A 23746-nucleotide genomic window follows, 5' to 3' on the forward strand; every position below is an offset into this window, starting at 1 on the left:
TTTTTAACTACAACTAAAAGAGCCACGTGATCTTTAACAAATCTGTCACTTCAGATCCTTTATACATCTCATCTGGTTTTATCACCACCATGTCTAGAATATTTTTCCCTCAGTTGATTCCACCATTGTTTGATTCAGCTGTCCTTCCCAGGTTAACTTATTTACCATGTTTTGGTCATGCTTTCTGTCATTCCAATTACTGTACTATCCCAGTTAACATTTGGTAACTTGAAATCACTGCAACAATCACCTTCCTTTCTGTGTTATTCCACATAGCTGATTATCTTATAAAATAATTCTGCATCAGAATCACCCATTCCAGGTCTGTATACTCCAAAAGCATCAAGCTGCCTATTACCTTTAAATATGAGCCTTACTCCTAAAATGTCATATTTCTCATCCTCAACTTTTTCATAGCTTAGAAATTCTTCTTTCTTTTGCGAGTATGAATACTACCCCTCCTATCGATTCTATTCTATCTCTGTGATAAACAATCCAAGTCATGGAGAAAATTTTCCCATCTACTTCTCAGCCATGATTCAACTAATGTTACAGTATAGGGTAAATATATATCCATTAAATTATTTCATTCTATTCCTTTCCTTAGAATGCTTCACATTTTAACAATTCTTGGTATTGCTGAATTGAACAGTTGGTTATCCATGTCTGGTTTCCCAGAATCTAACAGAAGAAAACTAATCTCAAACTCCTGAACATTTGGCCATGTCCCAGGTACAAACTCCTATCAGATATTTTTTCAAATTGTAATTGATCCATATTCTTTGCAAAGGACTGGTATCACATCTGTTCATTAACTATAGCATCTTCTGGACAAACATGTTTGCTCACTGCTGAAAACTGCACTATTTTCCTGCAGCTTAATTCAATACTTTGAGAGTTATTTTTCGAGACACGATTTTGTATTACATTTAGAATTTCTTCATCACGATGTTAATCTTTGGAAGTTCAGAGTCGAGCTTGGCCTCTACGAGTCACTGCTCCAATTCAAAGGCAAAGGTTATGAATTATCTCATGATGCAATGTGATGTTTCAAAATTGCAAGAAGATGCCACAACTGATTTGGTTGTTGCAATTCCACCTCATTTCTTTTTTGAAATCCCTTCGGTGACATTTTATATTTGTACAGGATTTGTTGACTCCTGATAAAGCATTTATTCTTCACAATATTAATATGCCATTGATGACTGTCTACTTTTACTGGGTACAAGGAACTGGATGATAAGAACTTCTTTCTCTGCATGGCTGGCTGGCCGGCCGGCCGGTAACTTACTTATATACTCTGCAGATTATTTTTCGAGACACAATTTTGTATCAAGTTTTGAATTTCATCATGGTTGCGACCAATACAATGTATACGAGGGCGAATAAAAAACTAAGTTACACTAGCTCACCGCGAGAGCACGCTGTGTCTCGTGACCGTGGCCAATGCGGAGCAAGCTACAGCACCTGCTGACACGTCCAATAGGAAAGTGGGTGTGGTATTCCATCGTGTTGTGTGTGCAGAGTGGGCTAGGCTCAATGGTGCGTCAACTGGATGTTCACTCCAAATTAAAGGTGTGTGCAACGATCAGATATCTGTGGGCTAAACGGCTCAATTACACAGACATTCATCATGAAATCACTGCTGTACATGGTGAGCGTGCAATTTCTCACCCAGGTATTGTAAAGTGGTGTAAGCAATTTGACGCCAGACACAAGGATCTCACGGATGAATATCACGAAGGCAGTACCATTGCAAATGTTGACCGTGTGGATGGGCTCAATAGAGAGAATTGGCGCACAACACTGCAGGAAATTGCCAGCGTGCTGACAATTTTGTATGGCAGTGTGTTCTCCATTGTTCATCAGCACCTTGGATTTTGTTAATTGTGTCAAAGATGGGCCCCACGTCTGCTCACCGATTTTCACAAGGAACGAAGTTTCCAATCGTCACTGGCATTTCTGCAAAGGTATTCTGTGGAGGGCAACGTGTTTCTGCTGTGAATCATCACAAGGGATGAAACGTGGGTCCACCACTTCACCCCCGAAACAAAGAGAACATTGATGGAAAGGTGCACACCACATCATCACCAAGAAAGAAGGCCAAGGTCCAATTTCAGCAGGAAGGGCAATGGCGACAGTGTTCTTTGACATGGAAAATGTGGTCCACGTGGAATTTATGCCGAAAGCCACGACAGTCACCTCGGCTTCATATTATCAAACATTGAACCGGCTGTGTAAGGTAATTAAAGAAAAGCGGCGGGGAAAATTGAGCACCGGTGTGATTTTGTTGCATGATAACACAACACCTCACACGGCCCACTGAACATCCGAACTGCTGCAGTGATTCAAACAGGGGGTATGGCAACATCCTCCATACAGTCCAGACTTACCGCCATGCGATTATCATGTGTTCGGTAAGCTGAAAAAGGATCTCGGTGGACGACGATTCCAAAATGATGAGGAGGTGAAAGCTACCATCTCCAGGTGGTTACATAGCACTGAAGGTGATTTCTACACATCCAGAATCGAAAAGATGGTTGACCGTTCCGAGAAATGTTTACAGTCTCTTCGGGACTATGTGGAAAAATGAACTTACACTGTATGTTGTCACAGCCGTGTTGAATATGTGTAGGTCGTTTCATAAATGCCATAACATGGAAGTGTAACAGTTTTTGATTTGCCCTCGTCCTAGGGTTTGTGAGGTAACTACCATATACAAAGGACATTAGTATAGTATGGTATATTTATACAGTGTTTATGACATTGTTATTTTTTTATAATGTAATAATTTTAGTAAGAACAGATAGAAATATTTGAGTGATTACCGTCCTTTGTAAAGGGAACCTCAAACCCAAGTAAATAAGGCATCATTCATAACCCTCTCTGTGGGGTGTATCATAGTGAAAACAATTAACTGCAAAAACTGTTGCTGCTGCACGATTTGCCTACCCTACGACACAGATGTACAGTAGCTCCATTTGTCATTTACTCCAACAGGAATCATTAATCGTAGAGCAGGGATACTGAGGTTGAATTCACGACACTGAATCTATGACGTGAAGCAACTATCACATGGAATGCGGAGTACGTGTCTATATTTTGTTGTGTATTATGATATTTTGCACACACACTTCATTAAATATTGCCCGTATCTTTTTCACACCATAACAAAATGACGCTATGTTACGAGCTCAACTTCGCCTACCTTATGGCTGCTTCTCCGTCTTGATTTAGTGCACACTATATTGCGCTGCTCTATGAACCTTCTGCTTGCTATGCTGTCTCACCACTGCTTCATCTGCTACACCGCCACGCGCAATCTCCGTGACGTCACCTAGTTCTAGTGTGTTCTCGAGCTCGCTTCGCTCCGTATATATATACTCGCCGCTTTCTCCTGTCGGGCAATCAGGTGTGACTTGGTGTTGTAATCGGCAGTGGGAGCTCAAGCCCTGCACCGGCTGGTCCGAGTGCATTTGGACTTTACTTGGTTCTCTGTTACGTGTTGGGTGAGCAGACTTTTACTGTAATTATTTTACCATTCATTTTAATTTCGCCCTCTCATTCATCATATGGGCTTGAATAACGCTTCGATATTGAACTATCGTCCCTTCAGGACACAGCGAAATTTCATGGTGCCAAATTATTGACTTTGACTTTATGATGGAAATATGAAGGAGGAAGCGTGCTGGGCTTCAAGTTTTGAACAGTTGTACTGCAACCTTTTCTCTCGTTTGGAGCGGGCATCGTACCCTGGTCAATCCCCTTTCCCTGCTCGAATCTCTTTCCCGATTTTTCCTTCTTTTCGTCTACCTTTTGTTCCTCTAGTAACATATTAATAAATTTGTAGCTTGGTGCTCTGCTAAATTTTTATACTTCATCTGGCGTATGCCTTTCGATTATTCTGGTGTCTACTTGCTTTAAAAAGAAAAAAAGGTGTGGCTTAGTTTTAGGGGGATAGCCTGTTCTTTTATCACGTGCCTTTGTGAGCACTGGAAAAATTCCTTTTAACTAATGTTAATTTTCTTGTTCCTATTTCCATAATTCCTTGCTACTTTGTGGCATTCGCGTGAACATTGGTATAAAATTTTATTCTGGTTTCGTGCTTGGCGACCCCCCCCCCCCCCAAGCTCTATTGTGGTTTGGTGATTACCCCTTTAAGATACGTACACTAAACAAAAAAAAAAAGGAGAGAAAACCTGTTGATAATTTGTACAATTTCCCACTTTAATGGTGTATCAAATGGTCGAAATTCTCATTCTTATAGTGTAAACAATTGTTATTTCTTGGAGTTGTTTTAATATATGTGTTCATTTTTTTTGAAACCTGTGCTTGTGGGAGTTTTCTTGAGTGTTCTCCTTCCCCCCCCCCCCCCCTTCCACGTGTCCCTACCGCGATAGTTCCTCTGGGGAAAGGCCCCATAATTGAAATCACCACTTGATTTGGGATGTGATCACTGCTATCTGGTTATTCTAGACACGACATTTAGATATTGGTGTTACCTCACTTTACGCCCTTCCCTGCGCATTGCTCTGCTGAGTCCTCTTCCTCCCCGCACCGGCAAGTATTTCTTGAGTCCCTTTGCTTACTTTACGTCGAACTTGGTCGGTTTATGCTTAGTGATTGCTGCAAGCACTCGAAAGTACATATCTGTTTAAATGTGTCAACACTCACCGTAACAGCTACCAGAGCTTGTCTATGCCATAATGCAAGTTGAATGGTATGTTCCAGTTCAGAAGCAGAGTGCTCCGCAGTAAACGATTCCTGTTGGAGTAAACAGGAAACAGTGCTACTCTACGGCTTTGCTGAAGGGTAAGCAACATGTGCTGCATGGACAGTTTTTAATTGTTTTCACTGTGACACACCCGACAGGGGGTTGCAATTGATACCATATACCTACCATGCAAAGGACATTAGCCACTCAAATATTTCTATCTGTTCTTACCAAATTATAGAATCCTATAAAAATTCCAAATTATAGAATGCTATAAAAATTGTCTTATTTAATTTTGAACTTTGCAAACATTGTAGGAAGTTTGTTTTGATGTCCCAAACATCCCAAATATTTTGCAGAAGTTTTCAAGCTCGGGTTTCACAAAGATGTACTTAGGCCCTACTCACACATTCAAGCTGCTACTTCATCTTAGGGTTTGGATAGTAGTTTGAAAATTGGCACAAATGTTTCTCTAATAAAGGGCTGACAACTGGTATATGACATATCTGATATGACTCGAGGGCAGTTTCCAAATACCTTACCAGGCTACAGACTTTGTGTTATCTTCTCTCTTACATTCTTAATGTTATTTTTTTGGTGCAAACACATGCCTCTATATAACAGAAGTATCGGAAAACTGTTTTTTTTAACAAATGGCTTCACATCACACACAAACAGATAGGTCCTTTGGCAACAATGGTTTAGGAAAGGACTAGTGGAAAGGAAATGGCAGTGGCCTTAATTAAAGTACAGCCCCAGGATTTGCCTGGTGTGGAAAAGGAAAACCATCTTCAGGGCTGTTGACAGTAGGATTCAAACTCACTATCTCCCAAATGCAAGCTCACAGCTGTGCGCCCCTAAACGCACAACCAACTCACTTGGTCAGAAAAACTTAAACTGTCAATACCTCTATGAAATGTTCAAGTTTTCAGAGTTAAGGTGCTGTTACAGAAAACTTCTCAATTACTGTTCACTTATCTTCCCTTTCAAATACAATACAGTATATTACATGATTATACAAACTGTACCCTACATCGATATTTAAAATGCTAGTTTTGGTAATGTTACAATAATGAAGGATATTACAAAATTATAATTCATTTTCAGTTAATCTTGACAATATTTTGAATCAGTTAAATGTATAGAAACAAAGTGAAAGTCAATTTTGTCTTCAGAAGACTACTCTTTGTAATGAGAAAAGCATTATGCAAAAGGAAAACTGAAATAAAAGCAAGTATCACAAATGACAAAATTCAGCCTGACTTCATTAAATCATGCAGGAGCTTGGACATTTTCTTATAACAAAGAAACATATCCTCACTCCCCCACTAAAAAAATGTTTCTTCAATTGGGATTATGTAGCACACAGAATAATACAACCTGTGATAATAAAGTTCGGTGAATAGTCCTGTACTATCAACATAGATGAACAATGCATGACAGTGACCTTACTGTCCTTCAAAATAGTCCCCTCCCATAACTATGCACTGCTGAGATCGGCGATACATGTCCTGGAAACTTTGCAAGAAGGCTTCCTTTGGGATGGTGTTCAAAAGCCTCGTCACGTTTCGTTGGATGTCAGGAATACAGCCAAATGCCTTTCCTTTCAAAGAGAGTTTGAGTCGTGGGAATAGGAAGAGGTCTGGAGGATTGAGATCTGGTGAGTATGGGGGATGTTCAAGTTGCACCACCCCCTTTTTTCCCCGTGAACTGTTTGACGATATCAGCTGTGTGTGTGTGTGTGTGTGTGTGTGTGCGCGCGTGCGTGAGCGTTGTCATGGACAAAAAACCATGAACCTTGTGTGCACTGGGGTCGTACCCTGCATAGACGTTTCATGAAACGGATCAAAATTTCAATGTAACGTGCAGCATTCAACGTCGTTCCCTCAAGTAGAAATTCCTTGGGGATAATGTCTTGACTATCGAAAAAGGTGATGAGCATTGTTTTGATGCGTGACTTTTCGGCTCTGACCTTTTTCCGATGAAGGGATCCCGGAGAACGCCATTCCATGCTTTGTCGTTTCATTTCAGGGCCGTACCTGAAACACCAGGTTTCATCCTCAGTGTCAATACAGTTCAAGAAACTTGGTTTCGAATCCGCCGCTTCGACAAAATTCTGTGAAGCCTCTAAACGTGCCTGCTTCTGATCGTCAGTCAAGTCATGTGGCACAAGACGAGAATACGTTTCCTTCTTCCCTAACTTCTGGGTAACGATTTGTTGCACAGATTCACGGTTCTGCAGTTCATCTGCTATCATGTGCACAGTTAATCGCCAATCGTTCGTGATTAATGTTCTCACCTTCTCTATGTTTTCGTCACTGACGGCGGTCGCCGATCTTCCGCTGCGGGAATTGCCAGAAACACTTTCCCGGCCTCCTCGAAAACGGGCAAACCACTCGTACACACACTTCAAGGACAGTGCTTGATCTTCATAAACACGTACCAGCAACGCATGCATTTCTTTCGGTGTCTTGCCAAGCTTAAAACAAAACTGTACATTGATATTTTGGTCGTTCACGTTTCTGTTCGCAGTTCAGAACCAACGCGCTAAACACGCACTGTGTCAAACAGGTCTTACACAGCACACACACGATGCTCAACTGAACAACGTTGGGACCAGGTGGTCAAAAACTGCTGCTATGCAGGTGCAGCATTGCGTGTTGCCAGTCTTGCCGGATCGACCATTCTGACTTCATTCACCGAACTTTATTGTCACAGGTTGTAATAATTCGTTTTCTTACAACTTTCACTTCAACAATACAGTTTTCATGAAAATTACGAACTGTAAATTGGACTGCATCAATTACATGCTTGGCCCAATAAAATTCAAAAAAAGAAAATTGTAAATAAAAAATACTGGTCTCTCACATGAGACTTCAAACAGAAAACTATAATAGATTTTCAGAAACATCAAGATTTAATTTATTTAAATTACTTATGAGTGAAGAAGTGCATAGTAAATTATTTCAGTATTTTTGAATTTCATGTCATTTCAAAATATAAAAATTACCTTTTTGGGAAAATATCATATGGCATCAATTGCCAAAATACCTTTATAGCCGACATCACCTGAACAATTGAAATTCCATTGTAACAAATGGGTGCAGCACCTGTAATTAACCTAAATGGTATTTAAATTACTTCTGCATCTTGTACGCCGTTCAAAACTTCAATTCTCAAGCTATATGGAAACTTTCACCTTTAAATAACTTCAGTGCTTATCAGTATTTTAAAACAAAATGTTTAATTATTAATAAATATTTCATACATTAAACATATTTTCATACCTTATCAGTAGTTTTTTAGCTGGCTGTTCTTGATTATCCAAAAAATGACATTTTGATAGCAGATGGAGTCACCGCAAATAAGTCCTTTTTTTTTCTTTCGAAAAATGGGATATGAAAGAAGGGTCTTGTGGAGCAATATTCTTCAATATCAGGGTATTCGTACATTCCTGTCATTTATGACAGCTCCCAGGTGTGTCCTCATTACATCTAATGTAAACATCCCTGTGGTTAAAATCTTATGAGAAGATAATGCACGTGTACTGAGGAACTGACATGCATAGGAATTTGTTACTATCAAGACTGAATTCACTAAATCTTTGTCTAAGAAAATTTTGAAGGAAAAAAAAAAAAAAGAATGGGTCAGTGAGTCATATCAATTCTTATTCAGGAATTACCAGTAAATGTAAATATTGCTGATAAAATTTAAATGTCTGCCCATGCAGCTGTGGACTAGTTGCGATGTTTTCACTGTCGCTATTGCTATCATGGAGATCACTCTCTTGCCACCACAGTACACTGCAATGCAGTCAAGCTCATCAGATTCCAAAATCGTTTCATAGCCACTTTCATCATCAGCATAAATTCCATTTACTACACTTTCAAGATGATCGGCCAGAATTTGTTAACACTTGTTACAGAATAGCCATGGCGGACTGAACTGAAAGTGATATACTTGATTGGTATCTTCCTTGCTCAAGGGTTGTAACAGATACACAGTGAAGAACACACCTTTGGAGTCTCACAGGAACCATTAACATGTGCTTTCGCTGACAACATTATAAGCTGCAAGGAAGGAGAGAGGACGCCAGAGCGCTGAAACAAGCCACGCTAGGGAAAGGCATGACAGTTGTGACTGCGTCAAGCAAAGAGTTAACTATAATCCGCACTTCAAGTTCTTCTACATCCATTTCTTCTTGGCCCACGATGAGCTCGTTTCTGCTTCCCATTTCCTGGGTTTATCCATCTTCCTTCTTCTCTTACCCTTCCCACACCAAGACTGAAGGTCTGTTAACCTTTTCGCTCCTAATATTGTGAGCGACTATCAGAACCCTCCGTGCTGAATTATTCTTAAAAAATATAATGCCTCAAAACATATGAAATATATGAAAAGGGTGCGAAAATAAGAAATTTCATATGAACTGGCAAAATAATTCCAGAACAGTTTTCAGTTTTATATTTTCCCCACAAAAATTAAGAACAGAGAAAATCAGGGTTATCCATAGGAACTAAAACTACTCTTTCATATAAAAAGTTCGATATCCCTCTTTCAACAATTACGAATGAGAGACATTTTAGCTATTTTTTCAAATCAGAGTTGTCCATAGCAGCCAAAGTACTGACTGGTCATCACCCTGAATATATCGGATATGACTATTTCCTAATAAAAAGCAATCAAAGAACATTTCATTATTTAATAATGTGACAAAAATTAAATTTAAGTCAGGGTTGGCCAAAATAAGAAATGTAGAGAAAACACTAAGCACTAAAATATCAACTCACATAATTTACACCAAATTGTTTCATTATTCATAGCAGATACTCCAATGTGTCCGTCTTCAAAACTTCAATAATGTGTGGTATATTTCGAAGCAGGGGTGAACACAGAGAGCCACGTCACATTTGATGCACATGTACCGAGTTTCTCGCCTTTTTTTAGCCAGTTGTTTTGGAGCAGACATGTCAGCATCTTATAGAAAATTTCTTCTTTGGAGTAGGTTGTACAGGGGATGGGAAGTGTCTCTCCGTCAGCTTGAGTGGTTGGTCACCAGATGTAGGACATCCTCTTTTACTAGTTTGTCTGGAAACATGGTACTTCTGGATGAGTTCCCTTATAAGCTGTAACTAGAAATCTGCTAGAGATATGTTCTGTCCAGTTTTAACATTGAAGAGGACATGAGAATTTAGAACAGTGTCCAGCTGGTGGAAAAAGAACTTTCGGTACCATTTCATTGACTTCCGCACACACTCGATAGAACTGATCATCATGTCCGACCGGTCAACAGGACCCATATACTTGTTATAGTCAATAACGCAATGGGGTTTCTCTACAGGTAGTCTTGTCTGTCTGTCAGTCCGTCTTCCCTGTAGGTCTCATGATGTCAGTATGTCGCGTGGTCGGCATACAAACTTCCCTACGATCGAGCCACCTGATGGAAATCATGTTATCTGTCGCTTTTGATTCAGTTTGTCCTTTCTTCAATTTTGTAGTAAATTTCAGCATACCCCTCCTGTTTTTCCTGACGGTACCACATGTGTTGGGTTTGGTTTTGTGTAGGTATTCGTACAGTTGAGGGCTTGAATACCAGTTATCTATCCACTATATATGTCCTTTCTGCAAGTACCTTTCAATTAGCGTCAAGACAACTGCACCTGATACCCCAAATTCACGTTCATGAATTATTTCTGTAGTTGACCCTGTGTAAACAATAAATTCCAGCTTATATTCGGTCTCACAATCACAGATAACAAATGTCTTTATTCCAAATCTGTGTCTCTTTGATGGGATAAACTGAACGAATGAAAGCCTGCCCTTGAAAAGCATCAAACTTTCATCAATGCAAATGTTTTCGAATGGGGTGAACGTTTCCCTGAACTTGTTTCTGTGATGGTCAATAATTACAGGCTTTATTTTGTACAGCCAGTCATCTTCAGGCTGACTGTTGTTGTCATTGAAATGTAACAACCGCAATAATAAGAGATACCTGTCTCTAGACATGAAATCCGAGAACTGCGGGGTCATTATTAGAGGATCAGTTGACCAGTATTCAAGAATTGTAAGTTTCTTCATTCTTGCCATAAGCATTGTCACAGCAAAAAAGAGGTATAGTTCTTCAGGTGCGATTTCCCTCCATTTCTGTAGCCTTGAACTTGGAGACGGTGGCATTGTCTGCGTAACAAATACCAAAAACTAGTTTGTTTCAAATGCTATATGCTCCATAATTTCTCATGAAAAGAAGCACTGAAATACGTCTAAAGCCGCTGGTTCATCATGAATCACACCGAGTGATTTACCTGATGAACTGTCATCAAAACTGTGTATTACAGGACTAAACATATTACCCGTGCGCCACTGAAATAAATCAGGTTCGGAACGAATTCTTTTCCTGGTTTGTGGAGCTGGTACTTGAGGCTCAGCACTATCACCGTCACCATTGTCACTAGGACTATAATCACTACTCAAATCACTGATATCAAAATACTTATCTTTGGATTCAAGAGTGTTCACAGCTTCTATACGTTTGAACTCAGAAAGAACGCGCAGTCTGCTACTTGAAGCCAGTTTTACAAACCCTGGACACAGGTGCTTTGCAGGACTGCCAACCTAGGTTGCGCACTGAGCTGAGTGCATCATTTCAGATGTTTGACCACAGATAGCGTTAAAATGCAGTCTCCGTTTTGACTGATGGTACATTATGCTACTAAAAGATGTACCTTGTTGTCACTCAAGTTTGAAAAACAAAGAATTTCCTTTTCAGAAATTTAGCTGAAGTTACCGACGAGATATCTTGGAAGCAGCAAGGACGTGACGTACTACCCCACTAGAGATATCTCGGGTGTAGCAGTGTAAGGGTTAACATGGCCTCTAAATGAATATTCAAGCCTGCCCTTCTGATGAAGCTGGGAAGCAGAAACGAACTCATTGGGGGCTGAGAAGAAATTCATGAAGAAGAACTGGAATGATGATGATGATGATGATGATGATGGTTTGTTTTTAAACGGGCCTAATAGCTAGATCATCGGCCCCTAATGGTACGAGATGAAATCAAAAGACATGATAATTAAAATTTTAAAATACATCCCCTGACTAGAATTTAAAACAAATTATAATGAAATTAAAATAATCAGTGGATGTAATATGCAATGCCGTACCTTCTGATAAAATGATAGAAATACAAATTACAATGGAATATGTAGAGATATAAATATATCATTCATGTTAGAAGTTAAAATAACACATTAAAATATGCAAACACGAACTACAACTGAGTCAATGGGATAAAAGCATAGTTTACTAAAATACATCTAGGTCATCGGCCCCTAATGGTACAAAATGAGACGAAATGCAATGATAATTTAAAAGTCCAAAATTCATCCAATGACCAAAATTCAAAAAGTGATTATGAAAAATGAATGGATGAATATGAATTTAAGACATTAAGTGGATCTGACCCCCAGTGCCTCACCTTCCCAGAAACTATATTACTGACCAAGGGGCTGCTTCCAAAAAAGAACAATCCTGAATCAATGATGTTTGTTGTCTAAAGGGGTCCGAAATCCAGGTCAACGGCCCCTCATTTGGTGCTTATCACTAGTAAAGTAGAACCATGGTATTTCTAAGTTACGGTACTAATCAAAAGTAGCACAAACTCACGGTGTTCCAAACATTATGGTACTACTCACACATATTGTACGTCGCACAGGTAATGCAGACCTATGGTATTCCTCACATAATGGTGCCACACATAGGCAACGCAAACCCATGATGTTTCTCACATAGTGTTACTAATCACAGGGACTCATACTATCCCGTGATGTTCCTCACAGTGGGTACAAATTAGAGGCAACACAGACCAACGGTGTAGCTCATATAGTGGTACTAATCACAGGCAACGTAAGCCTGTGATGTTCTGCACGTAGTGGTACTCATCACAGGTATTGGAAACCCACAGTGAAACGCGCTCTGCTGCTACTAATCACAAACCTATTGTGTATGTAACATAGTGGTACTACTCTGTAAAGACAACCCATGGTGTTCCCCACGTGATGGTACTAATCACAAGTAGTTTCATCGTTCTAATTCAAACCGTGTGATGGTACTAATCACAAGTAGTTTCATCGTTCTAATTCAATCATCCCTTGGCCGACCCTTTTAGTCACCTCTTACGACAGGCAGGGGATACCGTGGGTGTATTCTTCATCTGAGTCTCCCACCCACAGGGCACAGAACTGGAATGAGGAGGAGAAAAACACACTAAAAGACAGCAGTGTATGAAGATGTGTAGATTGTCACTGTCCTTTTGTTTTTTCTATTTCTCCCTCTTCCCACACTGACCAGTCGTCGTGTTCATCCTATTAAGTGTTCCTCTTGATGCTATCTTTCTATTTATGACCAACATATCTTTTTCTTCTTTCTCTTTATACATGTGATTGCTGAATTTTGATGAGGGGATGAAGGGAGGAAGAATAATAAGGCAACCTTTGATTCTCTGTTAATAATTTACATTAAAAGTTAACATTAGAAACTATACTGGAACTGATTCACACAGAAAGAACAGAACACTTACCGGGTGCATGGAATCGACAATCTGACCAGCAGTGCCATTATCCCCTGTTGCAGTAGTTCGCTCAACCTTTGGTTTCGATTCTTCATTTAAGTCAACATGGAACAAGTAGAAGATCACACCAAACATTGCAGGGCCTAGTCCATTACACAGCCCCCGCATACCCGTAACCATCCCTTGCACCAGGCCTGTACATATAGAATACCAAAGGTAAATATCCATCTCACTTGGATATTAGAAGTATATAATGGCTATAAAATTTATGTATTATCTTACCTTGCTTATCAGCATCAGAATGCATGGACACAAAGGCACTGATGGCTGGATATGTGATGCTTGATACTGAAGCGAGAACTCCAGCAGCCCACATCATCCTGAAGTCAAGTCAGTATTTTACAGGAAATCCATAACTCAGAAAATATATAACAGTATAAATTTGGCACTAGTATAAGACCTTGAATCATTATATACCCTATACAAAGCACAACAAAAGTGCTACCTAGTCAATAACAAGTTTCCACTCACAAATTCAAACCCACTTTCATTAAAATGTATGAAACTCTCAGCCAATAGTGGAGCAGACGTATGAGACAAGTTATTATTTGGACCCACAAGAGTATGCAGTTCATTACGTGTTCTTAAATATGTTTATTTTGTTTACTATGAAAAATAGTAGGAACTTATAACGAGACACTACCCATAGGTAAGAAGTAAATACACGGTGAACATCCAATGGCAAAACAGTGTATCACAATACTAGGGAAAAGGTGTGAAGTACCAGTTATATACTCCGCACCAAGATTATTAGGATAATTCCTAAGAAAACTATTATCCTCAGATAATTTTTTACCCTCTTCCATAAACAAATTAGAAAACCTTCCCTACAAGAGTCTCTTTCAGATGGAGTCTAAGAACCAAACAATTAGCACTGAACCCGTAAGTCATTATCCATCTCTTCTACAGTAAATAGCAGTGTCTGGATTTCATAAAAACTCAATGTATAATATACAAATACACATGCAAAATCCACGATCCATCCCATTACTGAAAACTGAGAACTGATATCCACATTACAGATTAAATAAGAACATGAGAGGCAGAGCTCACTTTTTCAGAGATCTCAAAAATCACATTCTATTTAGTCCAGTACAAGATGGAGAGAACAAGTAGTTTACAGTAAATTTCAAGTTATCAATTTTCCAGGAAATAAACTTAGCTGGGACAATGATTTAAAAGCAGTTTTAATTTCTGTTAGCTTGTAGGAATAAAAAAAATAGAAAATCTCTCTAATAACTATTTAGCTTTTACAACATTTCTGTTATTTCAGTTAACCTATTGTAATTACGATAGGCTTAAGTGTAGTTTAGAATTGTGGTGTAGAAATTTTGTTAATAATCTGTCAATGTATTTAATACAAAGGTCAATGAAATATAAACGGGATTTTTGTTCCTGAACATCAACAGTTGGTACGACTGGCCCCGCGCTTCTGCTATGCTTAGGCAGGATCGTTAGGAGTGGGGAGAGCGTGCTGTTAGATATTTCCCGCCGTTTCGTCAGTAACGCTCACAATATCCAAGCAACAGGTGCACCCCTCCACTGCGCAACGCATAATTATAAAATTTCCTGTTCGTGAAGGAGTTACAGCGGCAGAAATTTGCCAGAGATTGACTGCACAGTTCAGTGATCAGACATTGTCAAGGACGCATGTGTGTAAGGAGTGGCGGAGGAAAAGGGGAGGCAGCACCAGTGAAAGCCACGACTCGACAGTCAGCCGGCAAGGTTCTTTCAACTGTTTTTTCGATCGGCGAGGTATTTTGCTGATTGATTTTTTGCACGAGCAACACACAATCAATGCTGCTTACTACTGTGAGCTGTTGAACAAGGCAAGGGTTGCATATCACCGCAAGAGAAGAGATCAACCGATTCGACAATGCACGGCCCCATACTGCAGCTCTGTCTCCAAGCTACAGGAAATGCACTGGACTACACTTGATCATCCTCCTTACAGCCTGGACTTATCGCCCTGCAATTTCCATTTGTTCAGACTGCTTACAGAAGCTCTAGGAGGGCAATGATTTGAAGATGATGAGAGTGTGGAAGACTTCGTGCGCAACTGGCTGGTGACATGACCCTGTTCATTTTACGATGAGGGCATCAAAAAGCTGCCCATACGCTGGGACAAATGCATTTCCAAAGCAGGAAATTATGTGGGAAAATAAATTGTAATTGCATTGTGTTTTTCAATACATGAATTTAAATAATTTAAAAAATCCTGTTTATATTTGACCCCCCCCCCCTTGTATAACTACATATTTCTACTTATTTCTATTGTTAGCCTGTTATTCCTATTATTTTATAATTAGGACACTCCTAAAGAAAATTGAAGTTATTTTACCAGTTACTACCTTGCTCGCTTCCTTGTCATAAAATCCTTGTGTAGTATAAAGTACTTAGAACTGTGGTGTAGATATTTTATCTAAAAAAACTAGCAGTTAACCGCAGCTTCGCTCGCGTGGATTTCGTAAAATAACAAAAGTAATCTTCCTCGGTACTGTACTCGGACATAATCTGAAAATCCTTAAGTATAAACATTTACCGACAAATTGAGTTTCATTTACCCCGGAAACTCTTTGTTCCTGTATCTTTAAAGGACTTTCCAAATACCAAGTTTCATGTCTGTAACATCTTAAGTTTTTGACATATACTGTAGATATACTGGTACTCATTTTCAAAATTCATCCATGTTTCAAATTCTTTTCAACCCCTTAAAGTAGATTTTTCCGAAAACAAAAAAGTACGCGTTTCTTTACTTTTAAAGGAGATTCAAAATACAATACCAACTTTCAGATCTGTAACATCTCCAGTTTTTGAGATAGGAGTATCCTCATAAAATGAATTCAACTTCTTTTTCCCTTTTATTTCCACCCATGCTCTCTTTAATGGACTTTCCGAAAACAAAAAATATGTGTTCCTTTATTTTTAAAGGAGATTCAAAATACCAACTTTCACATCTGTAACATCTTCAGTTTTTGAGATATAAGTATCCTCTTAAACAGAATTCAACTCCTCCTTTACTTATTTTCACTCCTCCGAAAACCCCTTCATCAGTCCTTCCCATTTTCCGAAAACAAAAAAATACATGTTTATTTTTAAAGGAGATTCTAAATACCAACTTTCACGTCTGTAACATCTTTTTTTCTTTTTTTTTTTTGAGATATAAGTATCCTCACAAAAAGAATTCAACTCCTTTCTCACCCCACCCCCGTTAAGTTGTCCCCCCCCCAAAATATGTGTTTCCTTATTTTTAAAGGAGATTCCAAACACCAATTTTCACTTCTGAAACCATCAGTTTTTGAGATATAAGTATCCACATAAAGAGAATTAAAATTTTTCACTTCCTTTCACCCTCCCTCAAGTGAATTTTCCGAAAACAAAAGATACGTGTTTATTTATAACGGAGCTTCTAAATACTAATTATCACATCTGTAACCTGTTCAGTTTTTGAGATGTGTCCTCATAAAAGGAATTTAATTCCTTTTCACACCCTCCCCACAAGTTTATTTTCCCCTAAAATGCGTGTTTCTTTATCTTAAAGGAGATTCCAAATACCTATTTTCACGTCTGTATTAACTTTAGTTTTCATAAGATATAAGTATCCTCATACAAATAATTCAATAAATTTTTCAATTCTTTCACCCCCCTAATCGGATTTTCCGAAATCAAAGGAATACGTGTTACTTTACTTTCAAAGACGATTCCAAACACCAATTTTCATGTCTGCAACATCTATAGTTTTTGAGATATAAGTAGAACCAATACAAATAATACTAATTTTTCTATTTTTTCACCCCTGCCTAAGTGGTTTCTCCAAAACCAAAAAAAATCGTGTTTCTTATTTTTGAAAGGGATTAAAAATACCAATTTACACTTCTGTAACATGTTAAGTTTTTGAGATATACTGCAGATATGCTCATTCTAAAAATTCACCCCCTTTTTTGTTCCCCTTAAGTGGATTTTCTGAAAAATTTATCCATGTCCCTTTACTTTTACAGGAGATTCCAAGTACCAGTTTTCAAGTCTGTAACATGTTCGGTGTCTGAGATACATTGTAGGCCTAGGTATTTTTTTAAATTTCCACCCCGTTTGTCAGTCCCATTCACCCCCTCTTCATTGGATTTTTCAAAAGAAAAAAAAAAAAGAAAAAAAAAGTGTTTCTTTATTTTTCAAGGAGATTCAAAATACAAATTTTCAGGTCTGTAACATATTCAGTTTCTGAGATATAAGTATCCTCATTAAAGGCATCAACCCATTTTTCACCCTTTTTCATCCCTCCTAGTGGGATTATCCGAAAACAAAAAAATACGTGTTTCTTTATTTTTAAAGGAGAATCTCAATACCAATTTTTACATCTGTACACTTTTAAAGTTTTGAGATATAGATACACTCATTTTAAAAATTCACCCCCCCTTTTCACCCCTTAGCGAAGGAATATCCCAAAATCCTCCCTTAGCGAGCACCTACATTGTAATATACACTGACTGACAGTGACAATGCAACACCAAGGAGGAGTGGTTCGAAAGGGATGAAAGTTGGGGAAAACACAGAGACGGCACGGATGAATAATTGATGTTCATTTCAAACCGATATGCAGGTTACACAATGCGCACGGCATCGACTCAGTAGGATGTAGGACCACCGCGAGCGGCGATGCACGCAGAAACACGTCACGGTACAGAGTCAATAAGAGTGCGGATGGTGTCCTGAGGGATGGTTCTCCATTCTCTGTCAACCATTTGCCACAGTTGGTCGTCCGTACGAGGCTGGGGCAGAGTTTGCAAACGGCGTCCAATGAGATCCCACACGTGTTCGATTGGTGAGAGATCCGGAGAGTACGCTGGCCACGGAAGCATCTGTACACCTCGTAGAGCCTGTTGGGAGATGCGAGCAGTGTGTGGGCAGGCATTATCCTGCTGAAACAGAGCATTGGGCAGCCCCTGAAGGTACGGGAGTGCCACCAGCCGCAGCACATGCTGCACGTAGCGGTGGGCATTTAACGTGCCTTGAATACGCACTAGAGGTGACGTGGAATCATACGCAATAGCGCCCCAAACCATGATGCCGCGTTGTCTAGCGGTAGGGCGCTCCACAGTTACTGCCGGATTTGACCTTTCTCCACGCCGACGCCACACTCGTCTGTGGTGACTATCACTGACAGAACAGAAGCGTGACTCATCGGAGAACACGACGTTCCACCATTCCCTCATCCAAGTCGCTCTAGCCCGGCACCATGCCAGGCGTGCACGTCTATGCTGTGGAGTCAATGGTAGTCTTCTGAGCGGACGCCGGGAGTGCAGGCCTCCTTCAACCATTCGACGGGAAATTGTTCTGGTCGATATTGGAACAGCCAGGGTGTCTTGCACATGCTGAAGAATGGCGGTTGACGTAGCGTGCGGGGCTGCCACCGCTTGGCGGCGGATGCGCCGATCCTCGCGTGCTGACGTCACTCGGGCTGCGCCTGGACCCCTCGCACGTGCCACATGTCCCTGCGCCAACCATCTTCGCCACAGGCGCTGCACCGTGGACACATCCCTATGGGTATCGGCTGCGATTTGACGAAGCGACCAACCTGCCCTTCTCAGCCCGATCACCATACCCCTCGTAAAGTCGTCTGTCTGCTGGAAATGCCTCCGTTGACGGCGGCCTGGCATTCTTAGCTATACACGTGTCCTGTCGCACACGACAACACGTTCTACAATGACTGTCGGCTGAGAAATCACGGTACGAAGTGGGCCATTCGCCAACGCCGTGTCCCATTTATCGTTCGCTACGTGCGCAGCACAGCGGCGCATTTCACATCATGAGCATACCTCAGCGACGTCAGTCTACCCTGCAATTGGCATAAAGTTCTGACCACTCCTTCTTGGTGTTGCATTTGCTCTGTCAGTGTAAATGTATCCTCAAAATTTCATTTCTTTATGTCCAGTATGTCCAACAGAAGGGACTAGCAATGGGCGACCCGATATCTGGAATTATAGCGAACATTTTTATGGATCACCTGAGACTAATAAGATAATCAATAAAATCAATGGTTTACAGCTTTGGCTAAGATACGTCGATGACACATTTGCTATCATCACACACCATAATAATAGTGATAACATATTAATGACCCTTAATGACCTTGAGTGCAATATTAGGTTCACTAAGGAGGACGAAATCAACAAGTCTTTAAACTTCTTGGACTTAAACTTGACCAGAGCCAATGATAATTTTATTTTCCAATTTTACAGAAAGCCCTCTGCTGCTCCTTTGACAATAAAGAACGAGTCCTTACATCCTCAAACTCTAAAACATGCAAATTTCTACAGTTTAGTTTATCGAGCATTAAATGTTCCACTATCTCCTTCTAACTGGAAAAAAGAATTCAATTAAATAACGGAACTTACAAAATTTAAAATTCGAGGACACCTGTTTTCGGCCTTAACCTATGTTTTTTTTTTAAATTCCTAGTTGCTTTGCGTCGCACCGACACAGATAGTCTTACGGTGACGATGGGACAGGAAAGGGCTAGGAGTGGGAAGGAAACGGCCGTGGCCTTAAGGTACAGCCCCAGCATTTGCCTGGTGTGAAAATGGGAAACCAAGGGAAACCATTTTCAGGGCTGCCGACAGTGGGGTTCGAACCTACTATCTCCCGAATACTGGATACTGGCTGCACTTAAACGACTGCAGCTATCGAGCTTGGTAAACCTATGTTTAAAGGAACTGGATATTTGCCTCGACATACATGCTGTTTCAGGCGTGATCAATCCTGTGATGTGTTACTACTCCATTAGTCAACTACTATATGTGATTTTTTACACCTGACTCATGTCTAAGCAATGGAATGAGATTTAACTAGTGACTATTCTAATTACCTTCTTCATTCCAACGAACATTAAAAAAATAATCACTTTTATGTATAAACATTTTTATTGATTGACTGATAGCAATATGATATCCTGTATGATTTTATTTACTTCACTATGTTGTGTTTTATGTTTTAACCTCTGTCAATACGACTGTAGTGTTTTTATTCTTATCTATGTAGAACATTGTTAGAAGATTTCACACTAGTTTTAAGGCTATTGATTGTCTCTAATGTAAACGTCGGATCTTAGGGAACCACATACTTTAAGGTCACTAGGTTCGGGGCCCTGACGAAACTTCAGGCTAAGGTATATTTTGGCTGAAGATGCTTCAAAAATCAAAATCTCGGTGGCAAATGGTACACTAAAATACATTATTGTCAAGCACTAAATTTTAAATTAACAAGAGAAGAAGAAAATTTACCTAGAATACAATATTATACAATTTACGCAAACAATTTTTTCTAATAAACACACAGCTCATCCTTAATAAATTTATATTGTTACAAAATTCCACTTATAATATATCCTGTACTTACATAGTCAACTCGTATACAGTATGTGGAATTACTTCAAATAATACTATACAACTGGTATAAGATTAAAATTTACATTGCATTTATTTATTTTTTACTCATTTTGGAACCTAAGTAGCGTAACGACCTGCGGCGTCTTAGACAGAGCCCCTTTTGCCACCACTTTTCAAAGTTCCTGAAGGACATTCACAGCTACCGTAGCGGTCCCAAGGCCCTCGAAGTCCCCACTGTACTTCACCCCTGACAGGCAGTCCCCTACTTGGGCTGTCCAAACTCCATAGACCAGGGGATGGAATTAATTTATTCACACACATTTTTTATTTACAATAACCTGCACTAGTCGAATGCCCTCTAACATTACCTTTTTTTTTTTTTGCTTTACATCGCACCGACACAGATAGGTCTTATGGCGACGATGGGATGGGAAATGCCTAGGAAGTGGAAGGATGCGGCCGTGGCCTTAATTAAGGTACAGCCCCGGCATTTGCCTGGTGTGAAAATGGGAAACCACGGAAAGCCATCTTCAGGGCTGCCGACAGTGGGGCTCGAACCCACTATCTCCCGATTACTGGATACTGGCCGCACGTAAGCGACTGCAGCTATCGAGCTCGGTAATATTACATTTATTTTCTCTGTTGCTGTTTATTCTCTTCTTGAATATCTGTACAGATTTTGGAAAAGGATCAAACATTACCCCTGGTAAACTGTTCCACTCCTTCACGCCCTTCCCAATGAATGAAAATTTAGCCCAATCGCTTCTGCTAAAATTCCTTCTAACTTTATACTTGTGGTCAGTTCTGCCGATATAATTATTTTCCAACCGAAGCCTCTCACGGATTTCTCTCCATGCTTCTTCTCCTGTATAGGCTCTATATAATCCTATAAATCTAGTTTTCTCCCTTCTCTTACTTAAAAGTTTCCCACCCAAGTTCCTCTAAAATTTCTGATACATTACTTTTTCTCCTGAAATCCCCTGTTACAAATCTTGCTGCTTTCCTCTGCACACCATCTAGTTCTTTTATTAGGTATTCTTGGTGAGGATCCCAAACACTGTTTGCATATTCCAATAATGGACGAACCATACTTAAGTAACTTTTTCCTTTTAATTCTTTGTTGCATCCTTTAAGTAGCCTCATTATGACAAGTAACGATCTGTATGCTTTCCCAACAATGTCATCAACATGACCCTCCCAGTGCAAATTACTTTTAAATCTCACACCTAAGTATTTGCACTTGCCATCTTTTGGGATAACTACCTCATCCAAAGTATATTCAAATTCAGTTTTAAAGCTCCTGTTTGTAAATGTTGTAACAGTTGATTTGCCTTCATTAACCTTCATATTACTTTCTTCAACCCACTGTTGGATACTCTCAAGGTCACTTTGTAATTCTGAACAATCCTCAATATTATTTATTTCCCTATAAAAAATTATGTCATCTGCATACAATCTTATTTTTGATGTTATATTGTTCCCTAAATCATTTGCGTATATTACGAAAAGTAACGGACCGATTATACTACCCCGTGCAATTCCCTTCCAAACTTTCTCTTCCTGTGATATATTATTTCCTACTTTGACTTTCTGAACCCTTGAGCTTAGAAATGTTCTTATCCAACGTATAACCCTTACGTCCAATCCTATTCCCTCCAATTTCTTTAATAATATTCCATATTCCATATTCCACTCTATCAAAGGCTTTGGAAAGATCTATGGCTATGCAATTTAACTGGCCACCTGAATCCAATTGATCTGATATGCCCTGCTGAAATCCCATCAGTTGTGTCTCACAAGAAAATTTCTTTCTAAATCCATACTGGCTCCTCATGAACCAATTTTTATCATCACATATCCCTCTGATGTCCTTTGATATTAAACTCTCCAGTATTTTACAAACTATACTGGTCAGGCTGATTGGTCTGTAGTTCTCTGGTTTCCTTTTATCACCCTTTCCTTTATAAATTGGTATTATTACAGATTCCTTCCATTCCTTTGGTATTACACTATTATTTATGACATTGTCAAAGAGAAATTTTAAATAAGGCATTATGTAAAACCCCATTGTCTTTAATACCTCCCCAGTAATTTTATCACTTCCTGCTGCTTTTCCTTGCTGAAGCAGTTGGATTTCTCTGAAAATGTCTTCATTTGTGAATGAGAAGCTTCTTGTTTCCCTCTGTGTCTCTCCCTTTTTATTTTCTGTTACGGTTTCCAAGTCCTGACAATCTTCTACTGAATCTCTGAATTCCGTACTAAATAAATTTGCTTTCTCAGTATCTGTTAAAAAGTGTTCGCCCCCTTCTCCCACCATTGTAGGAATTTGGATTCCTTTCCCTTTTTGATTCCTAATATATGAATACAGCTTTTTCCATTTCCCTTTGTGGTCATTACCCTCTTGAAGTATCCCATTCATATAATTCTCTTTTGCTTCCTTTTTCACTCTATTCAGTTCCCTCATGAGCTGTTTTCTAGTTTCTCTATTCTCCCTACCCTCTTTGATTTTCCTGTTTACTATTCTACATTTTCTTTTTAATTTTCGTATTTCCCTTGTATAATAAACAGGGTCTGAGGTAATTTTACCCTTCTTAACAGTTAAGCGAAACATATCTCAACTCATAACATCAGTTGTAATGTTTGTATCCTACATTTAGAGTTTAAGTAGATTGTTGACATCGTTTTGCGGCAACTAATTTACCAATAATGGTTACAAAGGGTACAATGAGAAATTCTCGTACATGGACAAAAATTTTAAGGCAACTGCTTGAAGTTTTGGAAATTCTTGTGGTTGAACACCTTTGTAAAAGGATATTAAACCACCGCTGTAGTGGTAGTACCTGTCCTTTAGGATTGCGTCGCCCTCTAGTCTTATAAGCTCTGTTTGGAAATATGATGGTGATTTTTCAAGACGTGCTGTAAATGGGGTCATAAATACTTCAAGTTGAGGTGCCATATCATTCATTTCTTTGAATCGGGCATCGAGTTCAGAGTGCAAAGTCTGTAACGACTTCTGATAGTCTCCAA

The 23746-nt window shown here is 39.4% G+C and overlaps 1 protein-coding gene across 3 annotated transcripts in view; it reads right to left on the reverse strand.

Moving 5' to 3' along the window:
* LOC136864384 (hippocampus abundant transcript 1 protein) overlaps positions 1–23746 on the reverse strand; it is a 262341-nt gene that overhangs the window by 43996 nt on the left and 194599 nt on the right. For all 3 annotated transcript variants that reach the window (XM_067141316.2, XM_067141315.2, XM_067141314.2), the window contains 2 exons: positions 13560–13657; positions 13287–13471 (listed from right to left, as the gene is read on the reverse strand). In XM_067141316.2, the coding sequence (XP_066997417.1) occupies positions 13287–13471; positions 13560–13657 (283 nt within the window). The remainder of the gene's footprint in view (positions 1–13286; positions 13472–13559; positions 13658–23746) is intronic.

This window comes from Anabrus simplex, chromosome 2, assembly GCF_040414725.1.
Source record: "Anabrus simplex isolate iqAnaSimp1 chromosome 2, ASM4041472v1, whole genome shotgun sequence".
Classification (NCBI taxonomy): Eukaryota; Metazoa; Arthropoda; class Insecta; order Orthoptera; family Tettigoniidae; genus Anabrus; species Anabrus simplex.